A 24,424-nucleotide genomic window follows, 5' to 3' on the forward strand; every position below is an offset into this window, starting at 1 on the left:
TTATTGGTCAGAGTATTGAGTTCAGGGGTTGGGAGGTCATGTTGCAGCTGTACAGGACATTGATTAGGCCACTGTTGGAATACTGCGTGCAATTCTAGTCTCTTTCCTATTGGAAAGATATTGTGAAACTTGAAAGGGTTCAGAAAAGATTTACAAAGATGTTGCCAGGGTTGGAGGATTTGAGCTATATCATTGAATAGGCTGCAGCATCGGAGGCTGAGGGGGTGACCTTATAGAGGTTTATAAAATCATGAGGGGCGTGGATAGCATAAATAGATAAAGTCTTTTCCCTGGGGTGGGGGAAGTGCAGAACTAGAGGATATAGGTTTAGGGTGAGAGGGGAAAGATATAAAAGAGACCTAAGGGGCAACGTTTTCACTCAGAGGGTGGTACACATATGGAATGAGCTGCCAGAGGAAGTGGTGGAGGCTGGTACAATTACAACATTTAATAGGTATCCGGATAGGTATATGAAAAGGAAGGGTTTAGAGGGATATGGCCGGGTGCTGGCAGGTGAGACTAGATTGAGTTGGGATATCTGGTTGGTATGGATGAGTTGGACCGAAGGATCTGTTTCCATGCTGTACATCTCTATGACTCTAACATCAAGAGAGGCCAGTCAACAGCTCATCCTTTTATACCTTTTAACCTCAGTAATGATAAAAATCACTGACATTCTGAAATAATGTGTGAGAGAAAATGTGTGTCTGGGGAGTACACATACTTCACAACGATCCTTTTTTACAAAGTTTTTAACATTTTCTTACCGGGGAAAGGCTCTGCACCTCTTTCCTGTGTCGGTTCACCACGTAGGCCTTTGCTTCTGTTCTAATTTCACTTGCTTTCATTTCTCTGCAGGCATCAGTAGCACTGGATTTCGTCAGCAGGGGAAGTCTCCAAGCTTCAGTGTAAACTGGACATTGGGTGACTCTGACCTAGAGGTCATTAATGCCACAACTGGAAAGGGAGACTTGGGTCACTCGTCCAGACTCTGCAAACGTGCACTTTATACCCAGTGGACCAAGCTTTATGGCAAGGTAAAGATATTTAGTGATCCAGCAATGCATGCTTTTTGTGCTACAGCAGCAATCAGTACTAATTTATTAGTGCACCCTATTATACGGAGGACAACCGTGTCCAAGAGCGCATCAGAAAGTCAATATCCCATGAATTTCAATGTTTCTACACTAAGTGATCTGGCCTATTGGCACTGATTCTGAAGTATTTTTCTACATTCTTCACTCACCCAACCTGGCATTTCCCACCCCTATCATACCATCATCTTCACTTTCCTCCACTGATTATACTCACATGCTTCTCTGTTGCTCTCTCATCCCTCAAAATGCTTCTTAAATAGGAGCTATTTTTGCAAACATTTGGTCAGTTGCCCCCATAGGGTCCTTCTGCCAATGTTAGAATTTATTCTGTAAGGCTCCAGCAAAGTTACTCAGGTCATTTTTCCCACAACATTTAAGTCCCTGTGAAAGTGAATATGTAGATTGTTATTTCTCCTTCACATTCTCAATTCACAGAAACAGAGAGTGGTTTCAGTGGAGAAGGAGTTTACTTGGTTATCTGCATGCCGTCTGTCTGCAACAGCAATTCAGTTAGTTCTACATGCCTATCCTGTCCCGTTTGTATCTCAGATTCTTTTCTTTCCTCATCCAGTGCTTGGCAAATTCCTTCTCAAAAGCCACAACTGATTCAGCTGCCAGCACACTGTCAGACAGTGCAGTCCAGATCCTAACCTCTTGCTGCAAAAACATCTTCTCCCTCATGTCATCCTTATTCCGTTGCCAATCACTTTTAAACTGGTAACTTCTGATTAACAATCCTTCCACCAATGGAAACAGTTTTTCTCTTCACCACTCCAACTAGATCCTCATGATTTTGAACGCCTCAATTGAATCTCTTCTCAATGCTCACTTTATAAGGAGAACCAAAAAATTCAATGATTAGCTTTTCCGACCACATGCGCGAGTTAAAACAATGCTCAAGTCATTAGCTCTGAATGCATCTTCTCCCCTTGCCCCCCAATTCATGTGGAGAGTATCCTTCTCTCAATGGTGTCACAGAATCACAGAATCATTATGGTGCAGAATCAGGCCATTCAGCCCAGCTTGCCTCCACCGGCTCTTCAAATGAGCATGGTTACCTAAAGCCCTGCTTTCACCACATAACCTTGGCATATAATTCATATCCTAAAATTCCCCCAATGCCCTTTTGGTTGCCTCAGTTTAACTCGCCTCTACCACATTCCCAGGCAATGCGCTCTGTAACAATGTCCCACTGTGTGAAAATGTTTTTGCTCACATCAGCCTTGCTTCTTTTCCCCATCACTTTCGATTATGCAGCTCCAGAGACTTATACTATGCTCCATTCCAACAATAGGAATTCTTGAATCATGAGGCAAGATCAGGAATTTCTATCTGCAACATGCAACACAATTTCCATAAGGCCATAAGAGTTAGGAGCAGAACTGCTCTGCCACTCAATCCTATTCTCCTGCCTTATCCCCGCAACCATTGATCTCCTTACTAATCAACAATCTATCCATTTCTGTCTTAAATACACTCAAAGACTTGGCCTCATTGCACATCACTGACTCCAAAATTGTCTGTTCCCTGATGGGCTCTACTACAAGCTGTTCCAAAAAAACCATCTTGTAGACATTCCACAAATTCCTTTTTATGAGATCTATTACTGACCTGATTTTCTTTTTAATCTACCCACATATTGAAGTGTCCCATGGTTATTGTAATGGTGCCCTATCCCTCAGGGCCAGGAGACAGCTTATCAGTTGAGGGATCGAAACTGGTGGTGACGCTGATTTTTATCTGAACTACGGGTAGGCAAGCACAGACTTCAACTTCACAAACTACTCTCTATATATGATTTTGGTATGTTTATTGCCTTCCACAGTGATAGAACATAGAACTTAGAACATTACAGCATAGTATAGGCCCTTCAGCCCTCGATGTTGCACTGACCTGTAAAATTAATCTGATGCCCATCTAACCTAGACAGTTCCATTATTATCCATATGTATGTCCAAAGCCTGTTTAAATGCCTGTAACATCGACAAGTCCATTACTGTTACAAGCAGGTGTTTCCAGGCCCCTACTACTCTCTGAGTAAAGAAACTACCCCTAATATCTGTCCTAAATCTATAACCCCTTAATTTAAAGCTATGTCCCCTCATGTTAGCTTTCACCATTTGAGGAAAAAAGCTCTCATTGTCCACCCTATCTAACCCTCTGATTATCTTATACATCTCGATTAAGTCACCTCTCAATTTTCTTCTCTCCAATGAAAACAGCCTCAGTTCCCTCAGCCTTTCCTCGTAAGACCTTCTTTCCATGCCAAGCAACATCCTAATAAATCTCCTCTGAACCCTTACCAAAACTTCCGCATCCTTCCTATAATGCGGTGACCAAAACTGCACACAATACTCCAGGTGCGGCCTTGCACAGCTGAAACATGATCTCGTGGCTCCAAAACTCAATCTCCCTACCAATAAATGCCAACATACCATATGCCTTCTTAACACCCTATAAACCTGAGTGGCAACTTTCAGGGATTTATGCACCTGGACACTGAGATCTCTCTGTTCATCTACACTGCCAAGAATTTTACCATTAGCCCAGTACACTGAATTCCTGTTACTTCTCCCGAAGTGAACTACCTCACACTTTTCTGCATTAAACTCCATTTCCCACTTCCAGCCCAGCTCTGCATTTTATCTATGTCCCTCTGTAACCCACTTTGACAGTATCTGCAACTCTGCCTACTTTAGTGTCATCCGCAAATTTACTAACCCATCCCTCTACACCCACATCCAGTTCAATTATAAAAATGACAAACAGGACTGACCCCAAAACAGATCCTTGCGGCACACCACTGGTAACTGAGCTCCAGGATGAACATTTTCCATCAACCACCACCCTCTGCCTTCTTTCAGCTAGCCAATTTCTGATCCAAACTGCTAAGTCAGCCTTAATCCCAAAATTCTGTATTTTGTTCAATAGCCTGCCGTGTGGAACCTTACCAAATGCCTTACTGAACTGATATTGCTTCCCATTGCAGCCCCAAGCATACAAAGCATATTTGACATCCACAAGTTAATTAGAGAGTCATATAGTGATACAACACGGAAACATACCCTTCAGTCAAACCAGTCCTCACCAACCATGTTTTCAAACTAAACTGGTCCCAACTGCCTGCACTTTGGCCCATTTGCCTCCAAACCTTTCCTATTTGTGAATTTATCCAAATGTCTTTTAAACATTGTAACTGTACCCACATCCACTACTTCCTCTGGCAGTTCATTCCACACACTCTGTGTAAAAGAATTGCTCCTCATGTGCTCCTCTCGTCCTAAAAATATGCCCCCCTAGTTTTTAACTCCCCCAGCCTAGGGAAAGCACATTTAGCATTCATCTTGTCTGTACCCCTCATGGCTTTATAAACCTCAAAAAGGTCACCTCTCAACCCCCTACGCTCTAGTGATAAAAGACCCAGCCTTTCCATTCTATTTTTATGTCTCAAACCCTCCATTCCTGATAATTCTTTTCTGATTTACTAACATTCTTCCTATAACAAGGTGACCAGAACTGCACATAGTACTCCAGAACAGGCCTTGCCAATATCCTGTTAACAGCTTAACAACCACAGAGAACAACCCTGAGGGAGGGAGAGAGTGCTGGTTATTGGTGAATGGTCATTGTCATATTGACATCCTCAATTACTTCACTTGTATTGCTTCTCGCAGGAATTGTTTGGAGTGAACTAAAGTTGGCAATGGTTAGTTCACACTGATTGTGCTAAGTAAGAGAGGAGATTCACAGCTCAGTACTCCAGTGTAAACAAGCTTTTAGCACAGCTTGGAATTTGCCATCAGCAGTTGGCAACATGGTGTAAGCCTGTCAGGATTGCTGTTGACCATATGATTGAACAAGGACATAGGAAGGACTTTCTCCAGCTACCAAGTGGTGGGCTAGGAGATGAGGAGGGATGAGAATATGGCAGGCAACTGCATTCTGTTGGTCACTTGAGTCATCCTGCCAGTGGACAACTTTCTGAGTGTGAGGAATGGAAGAGGTTGGCAGTGGTTAACATAATATGGAAGAGACTAGATAGGGACAAACTCTTTCTACTCGAAAGAACAAGAGAATTCAGGTTTAACATAATTTGCAAAAGAAGCACTTGTAATGTGAGAGGAAACTTTTTCACACAATGAGTGCTTTGGGTCTGGAATGCACTGCCTGGAAGAGTAATGTTTGAGGTTCAATTGAGGCATTCAAGAGGTCTTTGGAAGGTTATTTAAATAGAAATTCTGTACAGGCGAAGACTAGGAGTATGACACTAAGTTATACTTCTCATCCGCAGGGCCAGTGCAGGCACAATGGCTTTATTCTGCAACACAACATTTCTGTGACTCTGTGATTCAGAGACAACAGGCCAGTTTGGATAGCTTGTGTAGGGCAAGTTTCCTGGGCTGCAGCAATGGAGACTTCAATGTTTCCCAGCCCCATGGGGAGGCTTCAGCCAAGCCAGCATCCCAAGAAATGGGGGTAGGGAGATGGGGTGAAATGCCAATCTAAACCAGATTATTCATGACACAAGGAAGAGTCTCACCAGTGACAAAAACCACCTCCACGCACTGGGTCCCCTGCCAGAGGGGGTGTAGTTCCCTCTGACTATCAGGGCCTTCCTGCCTGGGTCGGGAAGGAAAATGGATTGCGAACAATTCCGAAGTTCCTCCATGACTTATTACTTTCTGAATGACCTGTGCATAGTGATGTTCGTGGATGCAATCCCTCTTAAAGGAAGACACACTTGCATTGATACAGCTCCTTTCAGATCTCTCAAGGGCTGTTAAGGAAAGGCAACGGCAAAGGCACGGTGGCACAGTGGTTAGCACTGCTGCCTCGCAGCGCCGGAGACCCGGGTTCAATTCCCGCCTCAGGCGACTGACTGTGTGGAGTTTGCACGTTCTCCCCGTGTCTGCGTGGGTTTCCTCCGGGTGCTCCGGTTTCCTCCCACAGTCCAAAGATGTGCAGGTCAGGTGAATTCGCCATGCTAAATTGCCCGTAGTGTTAGGTAAGGGGTAGATGTAGATGTAGGGGTATGGGTGGGTTACGCTTCGGCGGGGCGGTGTGGACTTGTTGGGCCGAAGGGCCTGTTTCCACATTGTAAGTAATCTAATCTAAAACAATTTCTGGCTTTGGCAGAAATGCCACACCCCATGAAAGAATAAATGAGATGTTGTATGCGGTGACTGACTCAAAGCCTGTTGATATTTTCAAGTCTTATAGACTATTCACATAATGTTTCCCATTCAAAATTCATCATCCTCAATAATGTATGGGTTGTTAGATTTACACTTTATCAGTTACTAAGATACATCCCTGAGGGGCTTGATCAGTAATGTAGTAAATGTCATGAATGAGGCTTCCTTGTGCTAAGAATTTCCTCTATGTAGTCAGATTTAGTGAAAATTATTTCTGGCAGCTTATAAGTGGTCTGTATCCAGTAACCTCAATGATATAAAATCTGTATTATCCACACAACGTTTTATTAATATTAGGAAATTTCAAAACTAGGAGCCTGAAGCTCTTCAACTCAATGTAAATCCTTTTCAATTTATTTCCATGTCTTCCTTAGTTAAATGCTATACTAATACTCCTGTCAGTAATGTGTTGGTGTAATTTCAGATGTTACTTTGGCTATATAATTAGGCTATTCAATCTTATGTTGTTGGAACATAAATTCTTTTACTGTTTAATTTATATTGTAAGTGAAAAACAGATATTTTTAAAAATCTAATATTCTTCTAAACTTTGACTTTGCATTTGTATCCCAGTGGAATTAGTTGTGAGAGCAATTTTCTTTTGTTCATAAATTATTGATCTGACATTTTGAACGATTCTCCTGCACATGCCATTTTCTTGAAGCAAGCTTTCCTTACTTTTGGAGACAAGTTAAAGGATTATATCTCTCTAACATTGTACCTAGAACAATAATGTTGTGTAAAGCTTTCAGCACAACAAGTGTTCAGTCTTCAATTAATTCAGCATTACCATATCATCTGAAAGACTATCAATAAATCAAGCCTTAATGATGGGACTGTGTGGCACAGTCAGTTAGCGTTGAGTCAATATCCCAAGGTTCTCGTTTGAATTCAACAGACACCAGTAGAAGAATGTCTTTAAGGGTTAGTGTTCCTGATTCCTCATTGAACTGAGTACGGTACGGGGTTTGCCTCCATAATACTTCAAAGCAGTTTATTGAAACATTGTGTGAGGGTGTCTGTGTTTTCAGCAATCATCTTTGGGACAAATAAGTGGGGTTGAGCAGAAGGTTGGGATGAAGTGAGTGGCTATAACAATATGTGGTACAGGTATCAAAGGTTATACAATTTGAAGGTGAGGAGTAGAGGTGAAGGAGAAATGTAGAAAGTAAGGTTTAAAGTTAGGAGAGGGGGTTGGGATGGCAAGAAGTCAGTGGTCACACTAGGTGTAACAAGCTCATCTTGCTGGTTAGCAAGCTGAGGGTGAAGCAGGATTTGAAAAGGGCAGTAAGGCAGGAATATATCATCAATCAGTCAGCAATGCTTGATGCAACCATCTGTGTCACAGCTGGCCCTAGGTGATGCAGGTTTACCTGGATCTTTTCCAGTTCTGCTTGGTTACCTGTGATTATGAGATGCTATGCCCTGCAAGGAGGAATGTCACCAAGTGCATTGCAATGTGCCTGCCATCGCTGAATATATGGGGAAATGTGGAGCCTGTTAAATTGGGTGTGAGGCTGGCTTCAGTGGCAGGCCTTTGTTAGTGAGGTGGGACTTCAGAAGTCTGGCTTAAGTTCTCACTAGGAGAAAGTGAGGACTGCAGATGCTGGAGTCCAAAGTTGAAAAATGTGGTGCTGGAAAAACACAGCAGGCCAGGCAACATCCGAGGAGCAGGAGAATCAACGTTTCGGGCATAAACCCTTTAAGTTCACAAGGCCAAGTAATGCTGATGGTTGAGTGCCTTATGAAGTCTGAGAGGTTAGTGGTGTGCTGGATGGAAGATGTGATGATGTACTCACTGACCTTGGCCACCATCTTGAGGTCATTGAGCATTTTGTGGCACTCTAGCCAAGTTCTTAGGGTCAGGCTCTGGGAAATGATCTCTTTGGCCCCATGCTCCCATTCCCTTTGGGTAACATGGACTATCTCCTCCTATCAACCTACTAGGGTCACATCTGAGAACTGTATAACCTACTGTCTTGTCCATTGCTCCACATGGTGTTCTTCTCTGGCAATCACGTGAACTATAGGCAGTTAGGACTAGTTCCTGGGTAATGTGTACAGCTCCCTGGTTAAGGGGTAGACTTAAGTGAATACAGTTGGGATCCCATGTTGAGCATTCAGCCAGCCAACAGGGTGCATCACACTGGCTGAATATTACAATCATTCAAAACAAGGAGGTAGCATGAAGTTTTTGCAATGCCTCCCTCAAGGGATTGACACAAGCTAAGCAGCGCTCAAAAACAGAAGCAAAAAAAAATTTTATCCTTATAGTTCTTGCTAAGTATACACTGTATATGACTTTAAAAAGGACAGGTTGCTTATGATAGAAAATCAATTGAGCTTTCAATGGGAAAAAATTCTGAAGGAAAATCAATAAAATCTCATTAAAAAGTATTGAGTGTAACAGCTGACCAAGTATACACCCAGCTATATATTGCTGCAGCATGCCCTGGAGCACTTCCTTCAGAAGGAAATGGGAGCAGCTGGCCAGAGAAATCAATGTCCAGGGTCTGACCCCAAGGACTGCAGACCCACCAGAGGTTCAGTGACTGAATGTGAGAAATCAAGATCAGCAACTGCATTTCCAACTAACATCTCCTATCCTCCAGTCTCCACTAATATGATGCTGATATCCTGCACTGTGCATGCAAACACACCCCACCAACATACATACACACACCAACATATGCACCCACCAACATAGACAAAGACTAACATACACACACATCAACATACACATACACACACCAACATACACACACATCCCACCAACATATACACACACCAACATGCGCACACATCCCACCAACATGCACACATACCAACATACATACATACCAACATACATACACAGCCTACCAACATACACAAAACCCATCAATACAAACACACACCAACATGCACACACACCCTACCAACATGCACACATACCAACATACATACACAGCCTACCAACACACACACTACCAACATACACAGCCCACTAACATGCACACACCAACATACACACACGCTCCACCAACATAGACACACACGAGCATACACATACACCAACATACACACACTCCCCACCAACATACACACATGCCAACACACACACCAACATATATACACACTCCACCAACATATACGTACTCCACCAACATGTACACACACACTGCCAACATGTATACACACACCAACATACACGCACACCCCATCAACATATGCACACACCAATATACATACACACACCACCAACATACACACGCCCCCCCTAACATACAGACACACCAATATACATAGACACCCCACCAACATATGCACATACACACACCACTAACATATTCACACACACCACCAACATGTACACACAAGCCAACATACCACACACCAATATACATACCTCACCAACTTACACACACTAACATACCACACACCAATGTAGACATACACCTCCACCAACAGAAATGCACACAGCAACATACACACACACCAACATGCATACACACCAAAAATACACGCGCACACCAGCATACACACACAAAATCACACCAACATACACATATGCCCACCAACAAACAAATATCAATATGCACACACAAGCACACCAATATACACACATATCCCACCAACAAACACACTAACATACATACACACCCCACCAACATAAACGCACATAGCAACATATGCACACACCACCAACATATGCACACACACCAACATACACATACCCCTCACCAACATACACACATACCAATACTCAAACGCAAACACACCAACATGCACATCAACATACACATGTCCCGCCAATATACACACATCCCACCAACATATACGCACACCAACATACACACACACACCAACATACACACACACCCCACCAACATAAACACACACCAGCATACATACACATCAACTTACACAGACACCACCAACATACACACACACAACCAACAGACACGCATATACCAACATATACACATACTGGACTAGTGGTGCTGGAAGAGCACAGCAGTTCAGGCAGCATCCAACGAGCAGCGAAATCGACGTTTCGGGCAAAAGCCCTTCATCAGGAATAAAGGCAGTGAGCCTGAAGCATGGAGATCTCTCCATGCTTCAGGCTCACTGCCTTTATTCCTGATGAAGGGCTTTTGCCCGAAACGTCGATTTCGCTGCTCGTTGGATGCTGCCTGAACTGCTGTGCTCTTCCAGCACCACTAATCCAGTATTTGGTTTTCAGCATCTGCAGTCATTGTTTTTACCTAACATATACACATACCCCACCAATATATGCACACCAATATAGACACACAAATACACCAACATACACACAGACACCAATGTACACACACCAACACACACACAAATAACCCACTAACATACACACACAAACATACCAACATACCCACACCGACATGCACACACAGACACACCATATACGCTCACACCCACCAACATACACACAAACCAACATACACACATACATACACCAACATACACACACACCCCCAACATACATACACACTAACATACACACATACATACACCAACATGCACATACACCCTCACCAACATTTACACGCAACATATGCATTCACACATACATACACCACAAACAGACACACACAAACACACCAATATATGCACACACTCCACCAACATACACACATCCTACCAATATACACACATCAACATACATACACACCCCACAAACATAAACACACATCAGCATATACACACCCCACCACCATACACACACTGCAACATACACGTACACACACCACCAACATACACACATGCCAAAATACACACGCACCCTACCAACATATGCACACATACACACATCAACATATGCATACAACCTGCCAACATACACGCACCACCACCATATACACAAATACAATCACACCAACATACACACACATCAGCCGATACACCCACCAATGTATACACATCAACATACACACACCACCAACATACACACACAGGCAGCACAGTGGCACAGTGGCTAGCACTGCTGCCTCACAGCGCCGGAGACCCGGGTTCAATTCCCGCCTCAGGCGACTGACTGTGTGGAGTTTGCACATTCTCCCTGTGTCTGCGTGGGTTTCTTCCGGGTGCTCCAGTTTCCTCCCACGGTCCAAAAATGTACAGGTTAGGTGAATGGACCATGCTAAATTGCCCGTAGTGTTAGGGGCAGGGGTAAATGTAGGGGAATGCGTCTGGGTGGGTTGCGCTTCAGCGGTGTGGACTTGTAAGTAATCTAATCTAAGTAACACAGCAACATATGCATACACCAACATACACACACAAACACACTAGCATATTCACACACCCCAACAATATATACACAACCCCAACAATATATACACACACCCCACCAACATACACGCATGCCAATATTCACACACACCCTACCAACATACACCCACCACCAACATATATACACATACAAACACGTCAACATACAAACACACCAGCACACATGCCCCACCAACATATATACACCAGCACATACACACAAACGCACCAACATACACATACACCCAACCAACATACAGACACAGATGCCACCAACATATCACACACAAACATATCGCCATACGCACACCAACAAACACACCAACATACACATACACACACCCCACCAACATACACACACGCAAACATACACACACACCACATTAATATACACACAAACACATCAACACACACTGCACCAGCATATACACACACACCACCAATATACACACATACCAACATACACACGAACACAAATTCCCCACTAACATACACCCACAACACACCAATATACACACACATGCCAACATACATGCACACAGGCACACCATGCAAACACATCCCTTCAACATACACACATTCCCCATCAACATACATACAAACCAACATACACCAGCATGCACACATACCCTCACCAACATTCACACACAACATACACATTCGCACAAACACATCAATTTACACACACAACAAACATACACATGCAAACATACCAATATATACACACACCCCACCAACATACACAGACCCACCAACATACACACGCTCCCCACCAACACATACACCCCACCAACACACACACCAACATATACACACCCCACAACATACACACACTCCCCGCCAACATACACACACACCAACATGCACACACCCCACCAACATACATACACATCGACATTCACACACCCCACCAACATACTCACATACCAACATACACATACACCTCACTAACAGAAACACACACCCCACCAACATACACACACACCAACATACGCACACTCCTCACCAACATACACACCCATCAGTATACACAAATGCCAGCTACACACACAGACCATTAACATATACATGCACCAACACACACACAAACACACCAACATACACCGCAGTAACATGCATGTACACACCACCAACAGGCGCACTCACCCACACGCCAACATATATACACGCACACTAACACCATACACTCACAGACCCCAATGATCTTCACATACAAACACACACACATGCACATGCACTCACATTCACACACGTATACACACACGCAAACACATGACACAGATACCTGGGACACCTAGCCATACAGGAATGTAACAGATTATCTATTGATTTACTTGTTGAACTGTGGGATGAATATTGGCTTGAACATCAGATGGGACTCAAATATTCTTTTTCACTTTGGGAGAATTTATGTCTGTTTTATATTTATTTATTTTGACATTTAGTTTTATCTCTATTTATATTTATCCAAATGTTTATATTTATATTTATGTTGAGTCATTGGTTTAACATCCCATCTGAGACACAGCATCTCTAGCAGTTTCATAGGACAGTACTGGGAGATTAGCTTAGATTTTGTGCTGCGGGTAATCAGGAAGATTAATGGAACGTTGGTCCTTATTTCAAAGGGCTTGGAATAAAAGAGAAGGAATGTCTTACTACAAATATGCAAGCTGTTGGTGAGACCACATCTGGACTACTGTGAGCGGTTTTTGTTCCCTTATTTAAGGCAAGATATCATTTCATTGGAGGCAGTTCAGAGGAGGATCACTTGGATAATCCCTGATATGGATGGATTGGCTTATGAATAAAGGCTAAACAGGTTGAGACTCTGCTCACTGGAGTTCAGAAGAATGAGACATAATCTCGTTGAAACAGATAGGATTCTTGATGAACTTGACAGGGTAAACACTAAGAGAATGTTTCCACTCACAGGAGAGTCTAGGATAAGAGAGCATGGTCTCAAAATAAATGAGCATCAATTTACGACTGAGTTGAGGAGGAATGTCTTCACTCAGAGGGTTGTGGGTCTTTGAAATTCCTTGCCACAGAGAGCTATGGGGCAGAGTCCTTGTACATACTTAAGGATGGGATAGATAGATAGATAGATTCTTGATCAGTCGGGGAATCAAGGGTTATGGGGAAAATGCAGCAAAATTCATGTGAGGAATGTTGGATGAGACATGATCCTACTGAATGGTGAATCAGGATGGGGGAGGGAGCCAAATGGCCTAATTCCTGCCTCTAATTCTTATGGTCATATAATCTTAAGTCAGGTCAAAGGGTGAGGCTGGATCAATAGACAGTAAGTTTTATTTTTATCAGGCTGTTACAATGATGTTCAGTCACGACCACAAGACTGCATTGATTTACCATACGAAAAAAGATAAAACTGCATTTGGTGAAATAATTTGAAAATATCTCATCATAAGTAGCAAAAGGAAAGGTTCAGCCCTTCCTCCCAGGAGTATCCTGACAGACATCAACCCGAGTGAGGTATCATTCCCAGCTACACTTCAAAATGTCTTTCTCAACTGACAAAGTCATATTTTCAATTGATGAATTTATGCACTTTCACCAAATGTGATTCTCTCATTGGTGGTGATTTTTCAGGAATCACTGGAGTCAGGGAGGTTCCCAAAGGATGAAAAAATGACTAAGGTAACAACCCTCTTTAACAAGGGAGAGAGTTAGAAGACAGAAAGCTACAAGTTGGTTAGCCTGACCTTGGTTGTTACCAAGATTTTAGAGTCCCTTACTTAGGATGAAATTGCAGAGTACTTAGACGAGCGTGATAAAATAAGGTTGGGTCAGCACAGCTTTGACATGTGGAGGTCCTGACAAATCTGTTAAAATTCTTTGAGGTGTTAACAAGCAAGTTAAACAAAGGAGAGTCAATGGATGTAATCTGTTTGGATTTTCAGAAGGCCTTTGACAAGTTGCTGCACAGGAGGCTGCTAAATACGATCAGACCGCATGGTATTAGGGGCAAAGTCCTGGCATGGACAGAGGATTGGCTAACTGGCAAGCATCAGAGAGTCGGGACAAAGGGGTCTTTTTCAGGATGGCATCTGGTGACTAGTAAAGTTCCGCAGAGGTCAATGTTGGGAGTACGATTATACACGTTATTCATTAACAATCTGGAAACTGGAACTGAGGGCACTGTTGCTGAGTTTGCAGATGGCACAAAGGTAGATGGAGGGACAGGTACTGGTGAGGAGGCAGAGAGGCTGCAAAATGACTTGCACAGGCTCAGAGAGTGGGCAAAGAAGTAGCAGATAGAATACAATGTGGGAAAGTATGAGGTTTGCATTATTGTGGGAAGAATAGATGTGTCAACTATGTTCTAAATGGGGAAAGGCTTCTGAAAACGGAAGCACAAAGGGACTTGGGAATCCTAGTTCAGGATTCTCTTAAGGTTAATATGCAGGGTCAGTTGTCATTTAGGAAGGAAAGTGAAATGCTAGTATTCATTTCAAAAGGGCGAGAGTACAAGAGCAGGACGTACTGCTGAGGCTGTATAAGGCTCTGGTCAGACTGCGTTTGGAATATTGTGAGCAATTTTGGGCCCTGTATGTAAGGAAGAATGCACTGGCCTTGGAGGGGTTCCAGAGGAGGTTTACAAGAATGATCCTGGGGACGAAGAGCTTGTCATACAAGGAGTGGATGAGGACTCCATATCTGTACTCGACGGAGTTTAGAAAGATAAATGGGGATCTCATTGCAACTTACATAACACTGAGACACTTGGATAGCGTGGACGTGGAGAAGATGTATCCACTAATAGGAGAGACTAGGACCCGAGGGCACAGCCTCAGAAAGAAAGAATGACTCTTTAGAACTGAGCTAAGGAGACATTTCTTCAACTAGAGGGTGGTGAATCTATGGAATTCACTGCTGCAGAGGGCTGTGGATGCCAAGTCATTGAGTTAATTTAAGACACAGATCGATAGGTTCCTGATTAGTGAGCGGATCAAGAGTAAGTTCAAGAAGGTGGGAGAATGGAGTTGAGAAGCCAATCAGTCATGATCAAATGGTGGGGCTGATCCAATGGGCTGAATGGCCTAATTATCCTCCCATATTTTCTGGTCTTATGGTCTTTCAATTAGTGTTTGCCCCAGAACACAGGGGCATTCATTAATATTTCTTCACTGAACTCTAAGTAATCCTCACCGTTTTTCCAGTTCTGACTATAGTACTCCGACAGGTGAACCAGCCTAAGGTTTTCTTCCAGCTCTCGTGGCTTGGACTTTGCTGAAAATAAACTGCTCTGTTGCTGGTCTGAATCTTTCTCTTCTGCTGAACCTGCTTTGGGCCTCTGACATTTCATTCTATAGGTCATCAACTTAAAGAGTCATAGAGTCATTACATCATGGAAACAGACCCTTCTGAGCAAGGGTCATCCATGTTTCACAAACTAAACTAATTGTACCTGCCTTGTTTGGCCTATATCCCTCTAAACCTTGCCGATTCATGCACCTGTGCAAAAGTCTTTTAACTATTGTAACTGTTCCTGCAACTACTACTTCTTCTGGCTGTTCATTCCACAGAGAGGCAAACCACCCTCTGAGTGAGAAATTTGCCCCTTAAGACTCTTTTTTTATCTTTCTCTTCACATCTTAAAAATATGTCCTCTAGTTTTGAACTCCCCTATTTGAGGGAAAAAAAACTTTGCTATTCACCTTATCTATGCCCCTCATGATGTTATAAACCTCTATGAAGTCACCACTCAACCTCCTACAGTTCAGTGAAAAATTCCCAGCTGTGGGCGGCACGGTGGCACAGTGGTTAGCACTGCTGCCTCACGGCACCAGAGACCCGGGTTCAATTCCCGCCTCAGGCGACTGACTGTGTGGAGTTTGCACATTCTCCCCGTGTCTGTGTGGGTTTCCTCTGGGTGCTCCGGTTTCCTCCCACAGTCCAAAGATGTGCAGGTCAGGTGAATTGGCCATGCTAAATTGCCCGTAGTGTTAGGTAAGGGGTGAGTGTAGGGGTATGGGTGGGTTGCGCTTCGGCGGGTCGGTGTGGACTTGTTGGGCCGAAGGGCCTGTTTCCACACTGTAATGTAATGTAATCTAATCTAATACTGATTCTCCTTATAACTCAAAACCTCCAATCCCAGCAAAATCTTTGTAAATCTTTTCTGAATCCTCTCCAACTTAAAAATATCCTTCCTACAGTTGGGCGACCTGAACTGCGGACAGTACTCCAAAAGTGGCCTCACCAACATCCTGTACAACCTCAAGATGACATCCCAACTCCAATACTCAATAGTTTGAGTAATGAAGGCACGCATGCTAAATGCCTTCTTAACCACTCTATCAACCTGTTACACAACTTTCAAAGTAACTGAACACCTGGTCTCTCTGTTCAACAGCACTACCCAGGGCCTTACTGTATACATCCGGCTCTTTTTCGTTTTACCAAAATGCGATGCCTTACATTTATCCAAGTTAAACTCCATCTGCCATTTCTCATCCTATTGGCCCAATTGATCAAGATCCCAGATGGAGTTTTAATCTTTATATGCAAATGCCTTATAACATTTCATTGCATCAGCAGTATAACCTTCTTCACTGTCCATTATGCCACAAAGTTTGGTGTCATCCTCAAACTTACCAACCGTGCCTTCTAAATTCTCGTCCAAATCATTAAATAAATGACAAACAACAGTGGCCTCATCATCTATCCCTGCAGAACATTGCTGGTCACATGCCTCCAGTCTGAAAAACCAACCCTTCACCACCTCCTACTGTTAAGCCAATTTTGTATCCAATTGGCAATCTCCCCCTGAATCCTATGTGATATAACTTGACTAACCAATTTACAATGTGGAACCTGATCAAATGTTCTTTGTCCATGTAGATAACGTCTACTGCTCTGCCCTCATCTATCTGTTTGGTCACATCCTCAAAATCTCAATCAAGTTTGAGAGACATGATTTCCCACGCACAACACCATGCTGACTATTCCTAATCAACCCTTGCCTCTCCAAATGCACGTAAATCCTACCTCTTAAAATCACCTGCAACAATTTACCCACCACTGATGTCAGTCTCATTGGTCTGTAGTTCCCAGGCTTCTCATTACAACTTTTCAGAAATAAAGGCACAACATTAGCCACCCTCCAGTCGTCCAGCACCTCATTTGTGGCTATACATGATGCAAATATGTCTGCTCGAGGGCTCAAACTTTCTTCCCTCACTTCCCACAGCATCCTGTGATATACTTGATAAGGTCCTGGACATTTATCCACCTTTATATTTTTGTTAAGACTGCCAGAACCTCCTCTTCTGTAATGTGGGCTGTTTTCAAGTTAATAAAACATCAGCAATGGTTTCACCCAGTAGCTTGTCTATTCATTTATCTTCATCTCACAACTTCTTGAATCATTGCTAAAAAGAGTTTCTGATCCTTAAAAAGAAGCAAGGCACCTTCACAGAACAAAGACCCAAACCTACCTATCTCTATTTTATGACCAATAATAGTAATAACATATTATAAACTTCTATTACAACATCAAAGTCCAGCATGGTAGACATTGCCAGACTCCAGCTTGCCAATGACTAAAATCTGATTAAACCAGTGACAAATGATTCGGTACTGGGCTCTGTGAAGTGATTATAACTTCACCTTATAACTCAAACCCTCGAATCCTGGACAAACTAAACCAGACCTACCTAGTAGTGAAGAAGCCTTTCATTAAACATTACAATGACAAAGGAGCATATTTTTGGACGTGCTTCAGCCTACGTTGTAATTTATTTGAAATCATTTCAATTTTTGCACAGATGGAGTTTTAGTCTTTATATGCAAATGCCTTATAACATTTCATTGCTCCTGCACCAGCACCAGCAGCAGCAGTGACCAGACCCGTATCGTTATTTTAATGCTCTTATTTTTATATAAAACCCTTCATGGGAAGTAGACAAGGTGTGCAAGCCGGGAAACTGCTTGGAGAAACTAAATGTGGAAATTGCGCATCTGTTTGAGTCTCCTGCCTGCACCGGCTCACTCGTTCTGTTCTCTTCCTTTCCACAGCTGAGTACACGAGGCTCAAACCTTCAGGGAGCGCCATCCATGTACTGCGAAGCCAAACTGGCAGCCGAGCCATACCAGGTGGCCAAGCAGCAGCTGTTTAAGGCATTGCGGAAAGCCGACCTGGGCACCTGGGTAAAGAAACCACCGGAGCAAGATCAGTTTCTGCCAACTGCAGAGGGACAGCAGGCGCAGGCACTGGCTTGTGATTTTTAATATGGACTTCAACAAAAGAACGTGAAAAGCTAACCTCCAAATCTCCCCCGTTTCTTCAGAAGACAGCTTCACGCCGTCGCCTCACCGCAACCCTCTCCTGCCCCCATCACGACCAGTCTCAAAAACTGTTCACAGTAATACGGAGCTCCATTGCCCCATCGACAATGAATTGCCTGACAGAAGCACACAATCCTCTGTTTCTTACACTGCAGCTGAAAATTAACAAAATTCAACAACATTGAATCGGAAATGCAAACTGTTGGCCCAACAACTGACGTGACAAGCACTTTATGGGGAGAGATAAAATCCTTCTTTCATCAAGTTTTCTGATAGGGTGCTTTCCTTCCAAATGCTCATTTGCTGAGCCCGTTAAATATAATTTAAGAATTAATTTCTTAGTAATCTGAAATTTATGCACAGTCATCCCAATGCACAAATCTTTTCCAATTAATGTCCAAACATTGATTGGTTTAAAGTGATTATTCAACTTTGGTGAAAAGCAAACTTAAATTGAGCTATCACCGCAAAAAGCAGCCTTAGCTCCACCCGAATCAGTCCAGTTTATTGCTGAGATAAATATCACCATATCACAAGCTAGACATGAATGAGTTAACGCCAAGCAATGAGCTGTTCAGAGAAGCACAACAATCTCTTTTTGAGTCAAGACAGCCAACTCTCTAGGAAATGGGGGTAGAACCCGAGTGAAACCTAACTAAGGATTCTGGCCTGTTCGAGAATCATACTTCCACAATTAGGTTTTCAGTTTAAGGGTTGATCAACGTTTTATAGAAAACAGGAGAAAAAAAAACCCCCATGAAACCAGAGCTGAGAAAATGAACTCATGGCTACACCAGAAAACAGCCAGCAGCTAGATGTTGTAAAGTGGGGGATAGGGAGAATTGCCCCATTGACACATGACCCATGAAGCTTACAGAATACTGAGAGGCCTGGACAGAGTGGACCTGGAGAAAATGTTTCCACCAGTAGGTAAGACTGGGACACAAAGACATAACTTTAAAGTGAAGGGACGACCCTTTAGAACTGAGATGGGTTCTTTCAGCCAGAGGGTGGTGAATCTGTGGAACACGTTGCCACAGAAGGCTGTGGAGACCAAGTCATTGACTGAGATAGGTAGATTCTTTGTCGGTGAGAGGATCAAGGGTTACTGGGAGAATGGAGTTGAGAAACATACCAGCCATGATTGAATAGGGCAGCTTCTTGGCTCAGTGATTCACACTGCTGCCTTACCAGGCCAGGGATCCAGGTTGGATTCCAACCTCGGGTGACTGTCTGTGTGGAGTTTTTACATTCTTCCCGTGTCTATGTGGGTTTCCTCCGGGTGCTCCAGTTTCATTCCACAGTCTAAAGATGTGCAGGTTAGGAGGATTGACCATGCTAAATTGTGCATGATGTGCAGATGGATTAGACATGTTAAATGCTGGGTCAGAGTGGGATGCTCTTCGGAAGGTCCGTGTGGAATCGATGGGCCGAATGGCCCAATTCTGCTCCTTTATATCTCATGGTGACCCAAACCGATGCCACACTCAGCTGGACTTGCAAGTGGATGAGCAATCTGCCTGCCCCTCCCAACACAGGCACGAGGCCATTCACCTATGCAAATGGAGTTCAACAGCAATTGTAGAATCCTGAAGCGACACTCAGACACAGGTCTCTTATTTGGGTCTTGCCTGGGATCTTTGAAAGGCCTCTTGACAAACACTGCAAAACTTATACCAGTTTTTCAAGCCAGAAGGAGAGGTATCACTCACAAAAATATTATTTGTCGCTGACAACTCAGACTCACTCTCCTGCATATGTGGCTATTGGCTTCAGTTTACTTCAGTGAGGCAGAAAATGAAAAACTGGTAATAATTGTGAAAAACAGTCCATTTCGAAGTATTACTCTGTTTTTCTAACTGTTTTTTTCCACTCTGTGACATGGTCATCCAGAAGTTGCAATTGCTCCCCACACTTACAAGAGAGCAGTATTGTTATCAACACATGTCCACAGTACAATTTTGAAAAGACTTTTTAAAAGATGCAGGTTTTATTTTCCAATTCAGATTTGAAATAGAATGGATTACATGCTTGGCTGAAGCAACATGTTCCAAAACAATGACCACGTCAGCGAGGAAATTAGCCCTGAACCATCTGAAATGCACATGTCTTCACACCGAAAGCTGTTATTCGAGAACATTTCCCTGTTCACCCCAACCAAATAAAATTGCTGAGGTCATTTATTTGTAGCAGCCTCCAGCCATCTCTTTAGAAACTGCTGGTTAGGCCTTTAATTAAAGACTAGTCTGCATGGTGCATGCTCCCTCCCTCTGCCCCACCATCACCTCCCCGATTTGTACATGAAGATGTCTGTCGGAGCTCTATTACATATTGAACATGAATTTTCCTGCTTCTGAGGTATCCTAATTTGGACAGGAGTGCTTCTTATCCAATTAAAAACCTGCTTCATGGTTGGATCAGAGGGCCTGTGTTTTTCAAAGGGTTGATGTCCAAACCAATATGCAGTCTTCGAGTCTCCCGGTGGCTGGCTTCCACTTGAATATGGAGCCCCATGTGAATTGAGTGCCAACCCACTGATCTCTGGCTGGGTCAGCACTAGAGAGGGAAGCAGTGAATAGGGATCTGGTAAATCCATTGCGAGCTTGGTCTGTGGACCTTCAGGCCCCTCACCCTGAGCCCTTTAGCCTCTGCTCGGGGCAATATTTCTTTCCCATGCCGTGCATCCACGTTTGGTTTTCCGTTTTAAGTGAAGGCTCATACAGCGGATTAGTTTTGAACAGGCATTGCAAAGATCTTTCTGCAGATTCTGGAAATAGGCAGAACAGTTCATTAAAAAATCTCACACTGACAGCGTTACGGGGTAGTTTCCCATTAACAACTTGGTCTCATTTGTGAATGATTAGAATCGGATTTAGGGACAGAGAGAGACTCTGGAGAGCTCAGGTAATACAGAAAGTAAAAAGGCAGCTTTTCCTTTCAGAATTTCCGTTCCGATTAATACATGTGGTACAGAGTACATTTTTGCTTTCAACTCTGCACCAATAACAGAAAGACATTTCTGTCCAGTTTTAGTGTCTGGAATTTGTTTTGTGGTCTTTCAGTCATGATGACAAGAAACAGTGTTACTCATAACAAATTGACTGTACATTTCCTGATATTTTTGCTGTCTTAATTTTTAAATTTCATATTTAACAAATGTAAAAAGATTAATATTCTGTGTCATGCGACACGATATGTAAGAAGATTGGGTACTTTTGTTTGGCTCCGTTAGCAACTGAGAACATACGAGCCTTTTTTGAGGATGTAAAAAGTGTGTAATGCAATTGGTGCCATGTATATACAATAAAATCTTGAACATGGAACTTAAACTAGAACTGTTCTGTTGCAATTTGCACAAAGCAGTGGCGATGAAATTACTTCCTTCACATAAAGTCAACACAATAGAATACAAGTCAGAGGAGATAATGACTGAAACAAAAAAACCCAAAGAACTGCGGATGCTGGGAATCAGACATAAAAGCAAAAATTGCTGGAAATACTCAGCAGGTCTGGCAGCATCTGTGGAGACAAAGCAGAGTTAATGTTTTGGGTCAAGAAACCCTTCTTCAGAACTGTTTATTGCTTTAGCTAGATCTCACTTGCACATGACAGGTCAGGTGAATTGGCCATGCTAAATTGCCCATTGTGTTAGATGCATTAGTCAGAGGGAAATCGTCTGGGTGGGTTACTCTTCAGAGGGTCGGTGTGGACTGGTTGGGACCGAAGGGCCTGTTTCCACACTAGGGAATCTAATCTAATCTATGACATTTAGTACTCTGTCTACAGGGGACTCAGTTTGATGACAAGCTCGATCATATTGAATGGCACATGCTTGAGGGGCCAAATGGCCTACTCTCAATCCTATTTTCCACATTTCTATGTCATTGGCCTACTAATCCAGAGACTCAGGCTAATTTGCTGGAAACATGGGTAAAAATACCATTGTGATAACTCACCTTAAGTTAATAAAACCTACAATTGAAAGTTAGTCACTGTAATGGTGACTATCACTATCATTAATTGTCATAAAACCATCTGGTTCACTCATGTCCTTTAAGGAAGGAAATTGACCACTTCTTACTAGTTTGGCTCAGACCCACAGCAACATGGCTGACACGATTAGAGTGGTGCTGGAAAAGCACAGCAGGTCAGGCAGCATCCGAGGAGCAGGAAAATCGACATTTCGGGCAAAAGGCCTTAATTTCTGAAAAATGTTAAAGCCTTCCTTTTCTCTTTAGAAATACTGACTGACCTGTTGTGCACTTATTTTAGAGTTTCAGCATTTGTGTTCCTGCCATTTTATTTTAGTATAATATTAAAGTTTGTTTTCAACTAGCCCGTTGTGAACAGGCAAAACTGGGCTGTGTACAATGGAAATAAATGGATCAAAACAATGACCGCATGAGATCTGAATTAATATATACATGTGGGCAGTCAGACTAATTAGCGCTATTCACAGATTTAATGGCTGCACTCAAGGGATCTTCAGATCTCTGTTAATATGATAATGTAATTAGATGTCCATTAAATGGTCTGGTTAAGTGTGAAAATAATGAGGCATGTTTGTGATTGTGAGCAGTTTAAATGCCTTAATGTGGATAGGTTGACGAAAATATTTTAAGTATTTCACAACTCTTTTGTTTAGATGTGGACAGCATAAAAGAGAGAGAGAGAGAGTCATGCAATCACTGAATTGGTCCTGTGCAAATGCTGCTATTGTCCAGGGAGGTATTTGCAATTACCAGTGTGATCATAGAACATAGAACATAGAAGAATACAGCGCAGTACAGGCCCTTCGGCCCTCGATGTTGCGCCGATCAAAGCCCACCTAACCTACACTAACCCACTATCCTCCATATATCTATCCAATGCCCGCTTAAATACCCATAAAGAGGGAGAGTCCACTACTGCTACTGGCAGGGCATTCCATGAACTTACGACTCGCTGAGTGAAGAACCTACCCCTAACATCAGTCCTATATCTACCCCCCCTTAATTTAAAGCTATGCCCCCTTGTAATAGCTGACTCCATACGGGGAAAAAGGTTCTCACTGTCAACCCTATCTAACCCCCTAATCATCTTGTACACCTCTATCAAGTCACCCCTAAACCTTCTTTTCTCCAATGAAAACAACCCCAAGTGCCTCAGCCTTTCCTCATAGGATCTTCCTACCATACCAGGCAACATCCTGGTAAACTTCCTCTGCACCCGTTCCAGTGCCTCCACATCCTTCCTATAGTATGGCGACAAAAACTGCACACAATATTCCAGATGCGGCCGCACCAGAGTCTTATACAACTGCAACATGACCTCAGGACTCCGGAACTCAATTCCTCTACCAATAAAAGCCAGTACGCCATATGCCTTCTTCACTGCACTATTTACCTGGGTGGCAACTTTCAGAGATCTGTGTACATGGACACCAAGATCCCTCTGCTCTTCCACACTACCAAGTAGTCTACCATTAGCCCAGTAATCCATCTTTTTATTACTCTTACCAAAGTGAATCACTTCACACTTAGCTACATTGAACTC

At 43.0% G+C, this 24,424-nt stretch overlaps 1 protein-coding gene across 3 annotated transcripts in view; it reads left to right on the forward strand.

Moving 5' to 3' along the window:
* adarb2 (adenosine deaminase RNA specific B2 (inactive)) overlaps window positions 1-22,206 on the forward strand; it is a 776,642-nt gene extending 754,436 nt beyond the window's left edge. For all 3 annotated transcript variants that reach the window (XM_072576158.1, XM_072576159.1, XM_072576160.1), the window contains 2 exons: window positions 859-1,037; window positions 18,620-22,206. In XM_072576158.1, the coding sequence (XP_072432259.1) occupies window positions 859-1,037; window positions 18,620-18,832 (392 nt within the window). In that variant the 3' untranslated portion in view covers window positions 18,833-22,206. The remainder of the gene's footprint in view (window positions 1-858; window positions 1,038-18,619) is intronic.
* Window positions 22,207-24,424: the final 2,218 nt, after the last annotated feature.

The sequence above is a fragment of the Chiloscyllium punctatum genome, chromosome 8, assembly GCF_047496795.1.
Source record: "Chiloscyllium punctatum isolate Juve2018m chromosome 8, sChiPun1.3, whole genome shotgun sequence".
Lineage (NCBI taxonomy): Eukaryota > Metazoa > Chordata > Chondrichthyes > Orectolobiformes > Hemiscylliidae > Chiloscyllium > Chiloscyllium punctatum.